The sequence below is a fragment of the Diceros bicornis genome, chromosome 24 (assembly GCF_020826845.1).
Source record: "Diceros bicornis minor isolate mBicDic1 chromosome 24, mDicBic1.mat.cur, whole genome shotgun sequence".
Taxonomy (NCBI): domain Eukaryota; kingdom Metazoa; phylum Chordata; class Mammalia; order Perissodactyla; family Rhinocerotidae; genus Diceros; species Diceros bicornis.
This window is the reverse complement of record NC_080763.1, coordinates 3,150,245-3,162,483: the sequence shown is the minus strand read 5'-3', so window position 1 is coordinate 3,162,483 and position 12,239 is coordinate 3,150,245. Positions and strand designations below refer to the sequence as shown.

The 12,239-nt window shown below is 41.6% G+C and overlaps 1 protein-coding gene across 1 annotated transcript in view; it reads right to left on the bottom strand.

Moving 5' to 3' along the window:
* The window catches only part of STYX (serine/threonine/tyrosine interacting protein), a 40,279-nt gene extending 30,044 nt beyond the window's left edge, over positions 1 to 10,235 (bottom strand). Inside the window, exon 1 of the mRNA XM_058566933.1 lies at positions 10,103 to 10,235. Within this exon, the coding sequence (XP_058422916.1) occupies positions 10,103 to 10,159 (57 nt within the window). The 5' untranslated portion in view covers positions 10,160 to 10,235. The remainder of the gene's footprint in view (positions 1 to 10,102) is intronic.
* Positions 10,236 to 12,239: the final 2,004 nt, after the last annotated feature.

The following is a 12,239-nucleotide window of genomic DNA, read 5'->3' as shown; positions in this document are numbered from 1 at the left end:
TCAATTCCTTTTAAAGATATATTTTGGGCCAGCCCCGTGGCTTAGCGGTTAAGTGCGCGCGCTCCGCTGCTGGCAGCCCGGGGTTCAGATCCCGGGCGCGCACCGACGCACCGCTTCTCCGGCCATGCTGAGGCCACGTCCCACATACAGCAACTAGAAGGATGTGCAGCTATGACATACAACTATCTACTGGGGCTTTGAGGGGGGGAAATAAATAAATAAATAAAATTATAAAAAAAAAATTTCACCATGTTATAAACTATTATGACATCAATAAACAAATTTAAAAAACAAACAAAAAACAACTCATCTCATCCCCACAGAAATGAGTACTTTTGCCTTTCTTCGTTTAGCTCTGAGTAGAAGGTGGTGGTAGTGGTGGGATGGGGTCTTCCTAACCAGAATCTGGCCTTCACTCTAGTTTGGCATTAGAATTCAATTATCTCTGTGAGGCTAAGTGAAAATTTAATGTCAAGTGGTTCCGGGTAGATAGTGTCTGTGGGTTCCTGGGAGAAGCAAATACATTTTCTCTCTGGAGGAACATACCCTAAACCTAGATGAGAAATAACTCACACAGATACGTTCCAATGAGCTCACAATAAAAAAGCAATTAAAAAAAAAGAGGAAAGAGCCACCATGAAAAGCAGATACAACTGAATCACATTCACTAAGACTGCATATACTACAACAATGAAAAGTATAACACATTTAATATATTTAAAGAAATAAGAGAGTATCAAAAGTATGACCAAGGATTAAGAAACTGATTTTTAAGAGAGCCAAAAGGAATATGTAGAAATGAAAAAGTACAATTAAAATTAAAAATCAGTGGATAGGCTAAACAGAAGAAAGGACACAGTTAAGGAGAGAATTTGTGAACTAGAAAACAGAACTGAAGACATGACCTAAATTCAGAGTTGGAAAATATGAGCAGTTAACAGACATATTAAGATAGAATTAAAAGGTCTAACATCTATAGAATCCAAGTTCCAGAAGGAGGGGAGAGATAATATTATACAAGATATTAATGAGAATTTTCCAAAACTGGTTAAAGATACAATACTTCGGAAATAGGCAGCCCAATAAATCCCAAGCAGCATAAGGGAAAGAAATGCACATGTAAACAGTGAAACAGCAGCACGTCAAACACAGAGAGAAGAATGTATTTGCCAGACTAAAAGCAAATACAAAAATGAAAAAGAATAGAGTCCAGAAAGACCTACACATATGCAGTCAATTAATTTTCCTGAAAGACACCAGGGCAATTCAATAGAGAAATAAAAGTCAACAAGTGGTGCTGGAACAACTGGATAAATGTCTGGAAAATAAAATGAATCTTTATCCTCATCCCATCCCTGCCCACACACAAATGTCTTGTCTGTCTTCACTGCTGTATCTCTTTCCAATACTTGATGACATTGCCTGGCACACAGTAGACACTCAATAATTACTTGTTGAATGAATGAAAAAAAAAAGTATGTATGTGTATAAACAAATGCAAAAATGATAAAACTTCTAGAAGAAAACAGAGGAGAATATCTTTGCAACCTTGGGAAAAGCAAAGATTTCTTAGAGGGCAAAAAAGGTGCTAAGCCTAAAGGAAAATAATTTGATAAATTAGATGTCATGAAAATTTAAAACTTCCGCTCAATGAAATATACTGCTAAGAAAATGTAAAAAGCAAGCCACAAGCTGGAAGAAAATATTTCTAATACATATATCCAACAAAAGACTTGTATCCAAAATACATAAATACACATCATGAGTAAAGTGACAACTCAATTTTTAAAACCGGCAAAGAACTGAACAGACATGCCACCATGGAAGATACATAAATGGCCAATAGCACATGAGAAGGTGCTCAACATCATTAGTCATAAGGGAAATTTAAATTAAAAGATACCACTACATGTTTCACTCCTAGAATTTACCAAAGAGAAATGAAAACATACGTCCACAAAAAGACTTGTACGGGAATATTTAAAGCAGCTTTATTCATCATAACCCTAAATCTAATGTCTATCCACAGTATATTCACACAATGAAATAGCAGTCAGCAATAAAAAAGAATCAACCACTCAAACACCACAATATAGATCAATTTCACATATATATGTTCAGTGAAAGAAGCCATAAACAAAAGAGTCCATTTTGCCTGATTCCATTTATATGAAGTTCAAGAACAGATAAAACTAACCTATGGTTAGAGAAATCATCATATTCGTTGCCTATTTGGGTAGGGTAGGGATTGCCTGGAAATGGATATGAGATAACTTTCTCTGTTGATAGAAATGGTCTATATCTTGAAAGGAGTAGTAGTTACACTGGTATATGTATTTATCAAAACTCATTCAACAGTGCACTTTGTATATCTGTGCATTACACTCTATGTAAATTTTATCTCTACTAGAAAAAAGATACCATCCAGACAAAAAAGACAGATTACATACAAAGGAAAGACAATTAGACTGACTCTGACTCCTCAACTGCAAGAATAGGAGCCAGAAGACAGAGCAATAATACATTCAAAGTGGTGAAATAAATAACTGTTAATCTAGAATATATGCTCAGAAAATCATCTTTCAAGAAGAGTGAAATAAAAGACGATTCCATACAAACAAAAACAGAAAGTTTACTACCAGCAGACTCTTATTAAAGAAACTTCTAAAAGATGTTTTTTGAAGAAAAGGTACTATTTGTCTCTATTTTACATTTCTATTTTACAGAAAGTCTAAGTAACTTAACTTCGAGTCCCAGTAGCCTGATTCCAGAGTCTATTCTCTTACTCACTACATTATGAGTAAGAGAACCATATGGCAAATATATAGTTATATTTAAACAAATATTGACCGCATAAAATAAGAATCATGATTAATTTATAGGGATTAATAGAATAGAAATAAAGTGTATAATTTCCAAGCCAGTAGAGGGGGAAATGTAATCAAACTGTAAAAACTAAATGTTCACCTGCTTCTTTTATTTATCAATATGTTATAAGCTTTTTACACTGAAATGTTTTTAAAAAACTTAGACCAAAGACTCTGTCATTTTAGTCACTCTGCCCCAACATTGAGCATAACACATCCCATGGAATAGGCACACAATAGATGTGCATTACGGAGATCCATGGCACTAGATTCTATGGATCTTTTTTTTTTTCTTGTCTTTCTTTTTTTAAAAAAGATTCTCTGGTAATCTAACAGACAGCCTTATCTTCCTGAAGCAAATTGTCAGAGCTGTGAGAAAGAAGAAAAGCAATTAAAGAAATGTGTACTGTTGAGTGTACCTAAAATGAAATCTCTACATTGTGGGTGATAAAAGAAGAAAAACAGGGGAACATATACATAAACAGGGGTACATATATTCCAGAGAATACTTGGCAATTGCCAGAAGGCACTCACAGCCACAAGATAAGCATGTGCTTCTTTCTGGAATATCAATTTCAGCAAAAGACTTATTTTTGGAGAAAAAAAATATTTTCATTGGCCACTAATTAAAGGCATTTTTATATTAAAACAAACATGAACATATGGGATAGAATGCAAAATTTACCTGAATTTTTCAATGAAACAAGAGGCTTCAGAGAAATTTTGAACTTCCCATAAGGTTGTATGCAATAGAACATGCATGCCATATTTATATAAGAAAGATATTATGGGAGGAAAAAGTAAGCTGTATAGCAGAGAGAATAAAAAATTATTCCTATTCACAGGACAGATAAGTATGCGGCCTACTTTAGTGAGTATCAGACTTGCTGTAATAAGATTTCAAGGATCTCCTGAAATCTAGAAAACTTTCTCTCACAGAAAATTTTATTTGGAACTATTCCTGGTGCTAGCTAGCATCAGATCCCAGGCTCAAGAGTCCACCCTCTTTGTTTACCTAGCCCTGATTTCTACCTACAGAACAAATCTTAAACCTGCCTTGTCTACCAACTCTGCTAATGCCTTTAGCATACTACATCAAGATTTTAAAAGTCACTCATGCTCAGTCTTGCTCTACCAGACATCCATCTGAACATGTCTCTAACAACCAAGTCTTGCCTGTATCACACTCAGTTTTAATATCAGCCTGCCCACGCTGCTCCTAAAATCCATCACTTCAGAGATGGTAGTAATAGGGCAGACTCCCAATAAAACTGCCGAAGATCTATTGTGAGTCACTACTGTAGTTAATTAGTAGTATCAACTTCCAAAACTTTGATAATTAGCCAAGCAGTCCAACTATATTTTTCAAACCAAAGCAAGCCAACTAAGCCAAAATACCCCTAACTGTGAAACACACCATGCTTTTGATAGAAATTAATTCACAAGTGAAAACCCTTCAATCATCAAGATGAGCTAGAAGGTATCACACATTAAAACATCTTTCAGGTTCTCTGCTTCTTCTCATACAAATGCAAAGTTACATGATCTATAAAATTGCACCTAAGAGATAGGAAAAATGTTATAAAAATGTTCAAAGACCAATAAATAAATAAATGCACTACAGGATATAGGCTGTAACCAGTAGATAAATGAAAATTCTTATCATCAGATGGATCAGGTGGGTTGAAACACAGAACGTTTAGAAATACCAAAATAGATTACAAATTTTACATAGGTGGGGGGAGCAGTTCAGGAAAAAAAAAATCAGAATACTGTTCCTGAGCTGGGGCATTTCACAAAACAGAAAAATTAGTATTACAGTTTCTCTCGTCTAAAAAAGGTAGTCCTCCAGAGTAAGCCCTTTCCTTTAGTTCCCATCCCTAGCTCAAGTTTTGCTTAAAACAAAGGACCAAAGGAGATTTCACTCTAAAAATGAGTGGGTTGGGGGGATATGGAGAGGCAGAGGGTCATTCAAGTAAGATGACTCTAAATCATTCTTTTTTTTTTTCAAGATTTATTTATTTATTTTTCCCCCAAAGCCCCAGTAGATAGTTGTATGTCATAGCTGCACATCCTTCTAGTTGCTGTATGTGGGACCGGCCTCAGCATGGCCGGAGAAGCGGTGCGTCGGTGCGAACCCGGGCCACCAGCAGCGGAGCGCGTGCACTTAACCGCTAAACCACGGGGCCCGCCCCAAAATCAGTTATTCTTTTTTTGTTTGATTTTGCGAGGAAGATCAGCCCTGAGTTAAAATCCAAGCCAATCCTCTTCTTTTTGCTGAGGAAGACTGGCCCTGAGCTAATATCCATGCCGATAATCCTCCACTTTATGTGGGACCATGCCACAGCACGGCCTGACAAGCGGTGCGTCAATGCGTCACGGGGATCCAAACCCGGGCTGCCAGCAGCGGAGGGCGAGCACTTAACCGCTATGCCATGGGGCCAGCCCCTAAATCAGTTATTCTTAAACTTGGCTGCTATTAGAACTATCTGGGGGGCCAGCCCCGTGGCTTAGCGGTTAAGTGCATGCCCTCCGCTACTGGCGGCCCGGGGTTCGGATCCCGGCCATGCTGAGGCCGCGTTCCACATACAGCAACTAGCAGGATGTGCAACTATGACATACAACTATCTACTGGGGCTTTGGGCAGAAAAAGGGGGCAAAAAGGAGGAGGACTGGCAATACATATTAGCTCAGGGCCGGTCTTCCTCAGCAAAAAGAGGAGGACTGGCATGGATGTTAGCTCAGGGCTGATCTTCTTCACAAAAAAAAAAAAGAACTATCCGGCTCCATCTCAGACCAATTAAATCAAAATAGGTGATGGTGGGTCCCCAGGCATGGTTATTTTTTAAAAGCTCCTTGGGTGATTCTACTCTACGCCAGGTTAAAAAAGCACCATTCTAAATTTAAAGGAGCTAAGAGAGGGATCCCCACTCTGAGATATTAAGCAATTCCTATTTTTGATTCTGTACTGTGGGAATCCAAAGAGTAAGGAAAATGGAAAGAGTAATATTTAAGTTGCCAAACTACAATGGAAATAAATTATATTCCACTTTCTATCTAAAAAGAAGATAAAACATTCATTTTTGAATTATAAAAATAGCCCTAACTATGCAACTAATTTATTTAAAAATTGGTACTGTAGGGGCTGGCCTGGTGGCAGCGGTTAAGTGCGTGCACTCCACTTCAGAGGCCCAGGGTTCGCAGGTTCGGACCCCAGGCACGCACTGCTCATCAAGCCATGCTGTGGCGGCATCCCATATACAGTGGAAGAACATGGGCACGGATGTTAGCCCAGGGCCAGTCTTCCTCAGCAAAAAGAGGATTGGCGAGAGATATTAGCTCAGGGCTGATCTTCCTCTCAAAAAAACAAAAAAGAATTGTACTGTAAGCTGCTTTTTTTTTTCTTCCTGACATCTAGACTGTAATCTTGCTACAGGTAAGACGCTACTATCAAAACCAATCAAGATTCTTTCATTAATTCAACATTCATTAAGCTTATGGTATATACCAGACACTGTTAAGTAAAACAAACAGTGGCAAATAAAACAGAACTTATTGGTAACTAAGCTTCCTTATGAAACTTTCAGTCTGCCATGGAAAATAGCCATGGACCAAGATTGTAAGTATGATAACTGTTACAAAGGTAGGTAAAAAAGTACCAAGCGCTACAGAGGCTTATAAACCTGGGGGATTGAACTACTCTGAGGGGTGGGTAGAGGGGCACGAGGAGTTGGCAAAATCAGGGAAAGCGTCTCCCAAGAAATGATGCCTCAAGTGAGATCTAACCCAAGAGCAAGTAGTTAATTAGGTGAGAGCAAGGGGAATGCTGGCACCCATGGCACGGGAGAATAGCAAATGCAATACCCCTGAGGTAGGGGAAAAAATTAAAGCATTTCAGGAACTGAGAAATGATGAATATGGTTAGGGCATACAGAGAAGGGAGCAAGGGGAAGAGTAGCTCATAATGAGATTAGAGGGGTAGGCAGATGCAAGCTCACACACACAGGACCTTGCAGATGCTGTTAAGGGTTTGAACTTCATCCTCAAAGCAATGGGAAATCACAGCAAAGTTTTAAACAGAGTGACAAACTTTTTGCAAACTGATCTAAACACAGCTAAATTTTTGCTGGCAATGTCCTATAAAGAATGGCCTGACCAGTATTTCAAGAAACTTGGAAGGAGTATTCTTATAAAGGTGATAGGATCATCAAGCTATCATAAAAGCATTCATTAAAATCTCGCTACTTCAATTCCATTTTTATTAAAGCAAGATTTGGATTGTAATTTAGCTTTCCACGTAGTGCTTCCTATGTGGAAGAGACTGCTGGCTGGTCACGTAACCATTACTATGTAAGACGATTTGACACTACACATATCTCACTAGAAATTAGAAAATTAACATTCTGTTTTATTAGTCAGTTTATCCTAACTATATGTCCTATTTAATGGTTATTTATAGTCTTGTCTGCTCCGAAAGCACCCTCCATCTGTTGTGGAAATGTTCCTATGATTTTTGTGGGAGGACTACCAATGATAAACTTCACTCCCCTAGCCAAGGGGGTATAAGACTGGGCCCCTCATTGTATTCACCCCTTCCTGGCTATAGTGACTGATCCAAAGGATGGGCACATGACTTAAGTTGGGCCAATCCTCTAGATTTTAAACACTGAAGCTTGGAAAGAGGCACTTTTATTCCTCAATGTGCAAGGTCTGTAAGGGTCTGACCTCAGAGCAGCTGATGGCCAAACTCCATACCTCTGGAGAAGCCCCAGGAAAAGAAGAGACCCTGAGAGAAAGTAGAGAGAAGCACTGATGAGAGGCAGAGGCAGTTCTGATGCATTATAGTACCGGCTAGCCAAGTCCCTGAGACCAGTGCACCCCTACCTTTCTGGATTTAGTTATCTTTCTTTTTGCTTAGGCTAGTCTGAGTTGGTTTTTGTTACTTGCAACCAAGAGAACATCCAATGCTATGAAATAAGACATGAATTGGCTTTCAGTGGATAATATCTACACCATTATCTACTAGGCTTTAAGCATTACTTCTGTCTCACACAGGAAAGAAGAAAGCTATATTCCCAGTAGGATTTTATAATTTTTATAGGGATAAGACACGTTATATACAAAATACAAAATTAAATGCAAAGTGTGCAAACATTTTAAACTAGAGCAGGGAAGAAATAAGGTGTATTAAAAAGAACAATGATTTGGAATCAGAAGACCAAGGTCCTCATTGTGCTACTGTTATTACCTTGGCATACCACTTATTCTCACTAAGCTACCATTTCTTCACCTGAAAAGTGGGAATGCTCTACATTATTTCTAAGGTTGCTTCCAGTACTGAAACTACCGAATCATTTTGAGGATATAAAGGCATATCCCCACTCACATTATTCCATACTAAACAAAGAGAAAGTGTAAATTCATTTTTTAACTAACTTAAATTTGACTTTTCTTTCCTATTTAAGAGCCTACTCTTAAAACAAGAAATTCTCAAGTATTACTATCTCAAGAAAAAGATCCCTCCAAATAATGTGAACCCTGAATGAAGATATTCAATAGAACGAATATTTGGTTTAAATTGAGTGGTCCCTTAAAAACAGAGCTTTAACTTTCCAATTACTTTTAAAACATTTAAAACTGTTACCGCACCAGGTCCGTTTTTGCCCGCCGCCCAGAAAGCCAATCACTGAGACGACGAGATTGCAGCGAGAGGGTTTAATCACAAGGCAGCCAAGTGAGGAAAAGGGGAGAACAAGTCTCAAATCCGCCTCCCCAAAAATAGGGACTCAGGGGTATTTATGGGGAAGGGGGTAAGGTGGTCTGAAATGATTGGAGGTGAGGAGAGATGAGGGAATTGTGATCTGCGCAAGCGTAGTCAGCCTTCATGCCTCTTCGTAGGACACATGTTCACAGAATGGCGGCATTAGCATGCCCTGAGGGTGGAGTTCCAACCTCTTGCCCTCAAAAGGCCCCAGCTGATGGGTTGGCGGTCTCAATCCAGTCTGAAGTGGACAAGGGATTCAGTTCCTGAAAAAAATAGCTCAAACACCCATTACCATGGTAACCCAGGCTCCAGGGAGAGGTCATCTATAGGAACCTAGTGGGAGTCAGATAGCATATTGCCCAAACAGCACAGTTAACAATGAGTAAGTTTATCATGCAGACTTAAGTCCTCGCCTTCCATTCTGATAAGTTTCTAGGTAAGGCCATCCCCCCATTCTTCCTGGTACAGGGAAGAAGATACCTTTACAAATGAAGATTTTCTTTATAAATGTAAATGTATTTTATAAAGGGTAACCAGAACTAAAAATGGGCTTAGCATGGACCCACCCAGGTACCCGGAGATGTCTACGGCGATGACCTATTCTGGGGGCAGGCCTCCCATCCCAAACTCCTTTGGTTAGTTAGTGTGGGTAGGGGCCAAAATGTCATTCAGGCAGACATATTCTGAGCTGGCAAATTCCAATCCCCCATAGCTACTAGCTGCTTAACCATCAATGGCTATTTGCCGGTTTCAAAACTACAAATTTCAGATTTCTTTCTTTCAATCCTACTAAAGCATAACTCAGTATCCTTGTGATGTTACTAACTTAGTCTTGAAAACTTCTAAATTAATAGTCTGCAATACCATAAAGTATTTTAAACTATTAATAGAAAAAATCCTCAATACAAACGTCAGGCAGGGAAGAAGTAAGGTAGAGCGAAAAGAACCCAGAAAGAGAAGTCAGGACACCAAATTATAAAGAATTTTATTCTCAATATTAATTTCCCTCCAAAGGGCAAGTTTTCTTTTTGAAGTTTTCAGATTCAAACGAACTAGCTTTGTGATATTTTATTCAGCTGGTCACAGCTTTGCCTCAAAAACAAAACAAAAAAACCAACTACTCTGGGAAACTTGCTCAAGTTGCCCAGGTTCCAGGCCCCGATCTATCCCGCAGGCGGGGCCCCGCGTCCCACGGCGAGCCGGCGACACCAGAGGCACCCCAGGTCAAGACCGGAAACAGCGCCGCCCCCCTCGCGCTGCTCTGGCGACAAAAGGGGAGCCCTCCTCCGAGACAGCCCGCCGCGGCTCCTCTCGTCAGGCGAGCGCCAGTCGGCCCCGCGGGCTCGGGCGGAGGGCATCGGGGTCGGCGCTGCGCGCCGCGCGCGAAAGCCTCGACGGCGGGGCCCGGGCTGGCCCCTCGGCCGCCGAGCCACGAGCCGAGGCCTGGCGTGGCGGCCCCGCGCACACTCACCTCGGCGTCTTCTCTGCACGGCGGCAGCGCGGGGAACTCCAGCTTCACGTCCTCCATGGCCCCGCCCGCGGGCTGGTGGGCGGCAGGTGGGAGTGACCCGGCCCGACCCTCGGGCTGGCGGCGGCGGTGAGAGGGAGGAGGGCCGGTGGGCCCGAGGGCTGACGGCGGGCAGCAGCCTTACAACGAACACAGGCGGACTAACGGGTCCCGGCGACTCCGGCGGCGGCGACAGCCGGGAACAGGAGGGCTGGGCGGCTCGCACCCAGCCGCCATGCTGCCGCCGTCTCCCTCCCGGGTCTCCGCGCCCCTCGGGCCTCCCCGGCTCCGGAACAGGCACGAGCCCTACAACCGTCTCCCTCGCCCTCCGCCTCCCCGCGCCGGCCCAGCCAATCGCCGCCCACGCTCGCCTTCGCCCCACCCACGAGGCCGCCAGGTGTCAGCACGCCGCCGCCCCGCCCCTTCGTGGGAGCGCCGACGCGAGGGGCGGGGCTTGCGCGGGGCCGCGGTAGGAGCGCCCACGGCGAGGAGGGGGCGGGGCTGCGGTGGGCGGATAGCGACTGAGGGTCTGAGAGCTCTCTGAGGCTGGCGACCGCCCAGACCAGCTCCGCTGTTTCCACAGAGGACACGAAGTCTTCATCCTAGCCACCACAACCTAGCATCCGAAAGGAAAACCATAGTTTCTCCCCCTCGCAGAATCCTGAGCAATCTGGGTGAGGTTACAACCAAGAGTAATAAATGAAGAGTTCATCTTTTTTTTTTTATAATTTATTTTTTTTTTCCCCCAAAGCCCCAGTAGATAGTTGTATGTCATACCTGCACATCCTTCTAGTTGCTGCATGTGGGACGCGGCCTCAGCATGGCCGGACAGCGGTGCGTCAGTGCGCGCCTGGGATCCGACCCCAAGCCGCCAGCAGCGGAGCACAGGCACTTACCCACTAAGCCACGGGGCCGGCCCTCAAGAGTTCATCTTAAAATTATGTTATTCTACACAGAAAATGAAACACCCATAAATTTAAATAAATTGAAATGATGAACTTTTAAGAGAACTTGGGAATATGACAACTAGAAAATCTCAAGAAAGAATGACCAATGGAAAAAGTCCTAAGAAATAGGAACAGAATTGATAGCTCACTCAGTAAATTGTACATATGCTGAAGAAAGGTCTCTCCCTTTAATTCTAAGTTTATTAGTATTTCAACATAATATTAATAAACTACATGGCTTTCAATATCTTCTTAAAAGGAGTTTGAGTCAGTTAATTCCATAGTATTGTTAATAAAAGTTAGGGATATGATACTTTGGTTCCAGGGGCATACCATTATCCTTTTTGTTTTTAAACAGATGAGGAAAATCAAGCTTAGAAGTGGAAGAACCCACACTTAAACTTTAAAGATTTGTACACCAAACTGATTCTTTAAAAATCCACCACCACCAAGTAGAAAGGTGAGAAAGTCATTTATTAGCTAAATTGCAAATTACAATGGATAAAAAAGTATCAGATGGATATTTGACCTAGACCCCCCCACAAACATCCCATTACTGTTTATATTGTCATACTTACAAAATACACTGCCAACACACACAGAAATAGAATTGTTCAATAATTTGAGTATTAGATGGCTAGCTTGAGTGCTCCATTTTCTGCACCACTATGTAAACTGTTCTCTACTATAAAAAGGCACACAATACTCTGCTAGTAAGTTTTTAATTTGAAGAATGATTATACAATTACCCAGGTCATATATCATTCATTCTTTAGTATTTATGAAACCAAGTCAAGTTTCTTGTTTTTTTGTGTGTGTGAGGAAGACTAGCTCCGAGCTAACATCCATTGACAATCCTCCTCTTTTTGCTGAGGAAGATTAGCACTGAGCTAACATCCATGCCCATCTTCCTCTATTTTGTATGTGGGATGCCACCAAAGCATGGCTTGATGAGCAGTGTGTAGGTCCGTGCCCAGGATCTGAACCCCTGAACCCCAGGCCGCCAAAACAGAGCACGCAAACCCAACCACTGTGCCACTGGGCCAGCCCCTCTTTTTTTTTTAACAGCACGTTTAATAAGATAATCTCAATTGATACCCAAAGATATTTCCTGTTGTAATTTGTCAAAGCTTTAATTGCCACATGATGTGGGA